The sequence below is a fragment of the Hyaena hyaena genome, unplaced genomic scaffold, assembly GCF_003009895.1.
Source record: "Hyaena hyaena isolate Hyena2069 unplaced genomic scaffold, ASM300989v1 scaffold_264, whole genome shotgun sequence".
In the NCBI taxonomy this organism is placed as follows: domain Eukaryota; kingdom Metazoa; phylum Chordata; class Mammalia; order Carnivora; family Hyaenidae; genus Hyaena; species Hyaena hyaena.
The window spans coordinates 212,811-215,909 of NW_024080894.1; the positions used below are offsets into that span (position 1 = coordinate 212,811).

Genomic DNA, 3,099 nt, shown 5'->3' on the forward strand with positions numbered 1-3,099 from the left:
AGACTTCGTTAAAAAGGTGTTGTCATTTGGATGGAGACCTGAGTAAATGAAGAAGAGCTTTTTACAAAGTAAAAGAAGTGGTGCCTGGTTGGCTCAGTCTTTTGAGTATTCAACTCTTGATTTCAGTTCAGTTCATGATTTCAAGGTTCTTGAGATCGAGCCCAACATCAAGCTCTGGTGAGAGACAGCTTGGGATTCTCTCTCTCTCTCTCTCTCTCTGCCCCTTGTCTTCTCACTTTCTCTCTCTTTTTCTCTCAAAATAAATAAATAAGATTTTTTTTTAAAAAAATAGTAAAGTAAAGGAAACATTGAAACAAACAAACAAACAAACAAACAAACAAAAAACCCTAAGACTTGGGACCTCCTGGGTGGCTCAGTTGATGGAGTCAGTTGATCTCAGGGTTGTGCATTCAAGTCCCATGTTGGGTTCCACGCCTGCATGGAGCCTACTTAAAAAATCAAAACAAAACAAAACAAAACAAAACCCTACAAACTGGAAATTATGTTTTTAGCTGCAAAGAAATAATATACAATGTTGTTAAAAAAATACCTCTGGCTTTAAAATTATACCCGATGGTTATCAGAGCTCTTTTTCATGGATCCCTTTTAATATAATGATTAATGCCAGAAAAAGCATAATAGTTCCTACAACATAAATACATGAAGGGAGAATGTCACCATGAAGCAAGCCGATTAATTCAATAAAGCTAGACACTGAAAACAACACATATTGTTGAATTGAAAGTGCAGTGTGGGACTGAGAGCAAAGAATTGGTTGAAAGCAATATTATGAAGCTCTTAGACCCCAAGCGGTCTCTATATGGTAAACTTCCTTACTTCAGCAGAAGATTAGGGGTTTCTCTCTGGAGAGCACGAATCAAGAACAATATAGTCTAAGTGACAGCAAGCATGCCCAAGGAAGGAAGGAGTAAGGGGCTGGCCTGATAAGAATGGCACCAAAATAAATATCTACATAAGACACAGTAAGAAAAAAATGTTGCAGGGCACCTGGGGGCTCAGTTGGTTAATCATCTGACTTGGGCTCAGCTCATGCTCTCACAGTACCTGAGTTTGAGCCCTGTATTGGATAAGTTCCAGCCCTATTTCAGGTGTGCCCCACTTCTCTCTCTCTCTCTCTCTCTCTTTCTCCCCCTCTTTCTCTCTCTATCTCTCACTCACCTAGGCCCTCTCTCTGTCAAAAGGAAGAAGAAGAAGGAGGAGGAGGAGGAAGAGGAAATGTTACAAAGGACAAAGAAACAAGGCTTTGAAAATACTGGGGGTTGGGGAATAAGGATTAGTTAGAGAGAGATATATAGAAAACCTTATATCAAAGGAAAGAGTAGAATAAAACCTATTTTTCAATTTTTAGATGTCAAAAAAAATTACTGCCATGCACTTTTTCTAAGAACTACCAATTGTGGTTCCTCTGCTCCACAAAATGAAACAGTAGACAAGCAACAAACATAGAACAACAAGAGCAGCAGTAAGAGCAACGATATGAAGAACACTAAAGGAAACATGAGGTAAAAAAATACATGGGTGGGATAAAAACTTAGCAGAGGAATTGACAAGAGGAGTGATGATTAACGTATATACTCAGTTTAAAGAATGCCCAGGCAAGAGGGGCTCCTGGGTGACTCGGTCGGTTAAGGGTCTGGTTTCGGCTCAGGTCATGATCTCATTGTTCCTGGATTCCAAGGAACTGATAGCTCAGAGCCTGGATCCTGCTTCAGTCTCCCTCTCTCTTTGCCCCTCCCCCGCTCGTGCTCTGTCTGTCTCTCTCCCTTAAAAAATAAAATAAACATTAGGGTGAACAGGGCTCTGGCTGTTGAACTTTGGGTGCAAATAAGTAGGGCCTGCTGGGAACAGGGCTCCTGAAACGACAAATATGTCTGGAAGGTTGTGGTCCAAAGCCATTTTTGCTGGCTATAAACGGGGTCTCAGGAACCAGAGGGAGCACACAGCTCTTCTTAAAATTGAAGGTGTTTATGCCCGAGATGAAACTGAGTTCTGTCTAGGCAAGAGATGTGCTTATGTGTACAAAGCAAAGAACAACACAGTGACTCCTGGTGGCAAACCGAATGAAACCAGAGTAATCTGGGGAAAAGTAACTCGTGCTCATGGAAACAGTGGCATGGTTCGTGCAAAATTCCGAAGCAACCTTCCTGCTAAAGCCATTGGCCACAGAATCCGTGTGATGCTGTACCCTTCAAGGATTTAAACTAACTGAAAAGTAAATAAATAAAGGTGTAGATTTGTTCTCTTGTAAAAAAAAAATAAAAAAATAAAAATAAAATAAAATAAAATAAACATTAAAAAATAAAAGAAAAAAAGAATAACCAGGCAAGATTGGTGGAGAATACCAATCCCCAGTTGCATGTCTCTAAGTGAAGGGAAGCTATTGAAAGGTATAAGATGCCTTATTTTTATAAATTATTTGAAAACTTTAATAAGAAATAAAACAAATTCAAAATGTTAGAAAATATGACAGGCTTTATTTTTTTCCTTAAGTATACCAACAAGAATTTTCAAAAAGGCAAAAATGATAAATTTCACACAGTTATGCAGACCCTGTAAGAATTACATGGTAAATAGTTTTAAAAGAATACAACTGTCAGGAGTAGCTATACAAATTCTAAGTTTACTATAATGATATATTACATAAAACAAATTAAAATCAACACATGGACAGCAAATCAATGGGAAAGTAAACAAAATTCAGAAAGATATCTAAATACATAAAGAAGTTAATATATTGATAAAAAGAAGTATATATGGTAAAGAAGGCATATCAAAGCAGTGAAGAAAAGAATAAAATGAAAAAAACATAAGTAATTAGCCAATACTCTGGAAAAATATCATCATCAAATATTTTGAAATCTACATGGATTGAACTAAGAATATTAAGGATATAAAATTTTAAACATTTTAACCAAAACAATGGGACTCAGAAAACAATTAAATAGTTTCTTGAGTTTGTTGAATTTTATAAATAAATGAAAATAACTTTTAGGAAAAAGAATTTAAAAAGACAATTTCAGGCAAACAAAAATATGTATTTTCAATACCAGTAGAATAAAAATGAATAGTCTTTATGCT

The 3,099-nt window shown here is 36.4% G+C and overlaps 1 protein-coding gene across 1 annotated transcript; it reads left to right on the plus strand.

Moving 5' to 3' along the window:
• Nucleotides 1-1,820: 1,820 nt before the first annotated feature.
• On the plus strand, nt 1,821-2,259 carry LOC120240772 (60S ribosomal protein L35a-like). Its single transcript, XM_039245604.1, has one exon. It carries the CDS (start codon nt 1,889-1,891, stop codon nt 2,219-2,221), a length of 333 nt encoding a protein of 110 aa, XP_039101535.1. The 5' UTR covers nt 1,821-1,888; the 3' UTR covers nt 2,222-2,259.
• Nucleotides 2,260-3,099: the final 840 nt, after the last annotated feature.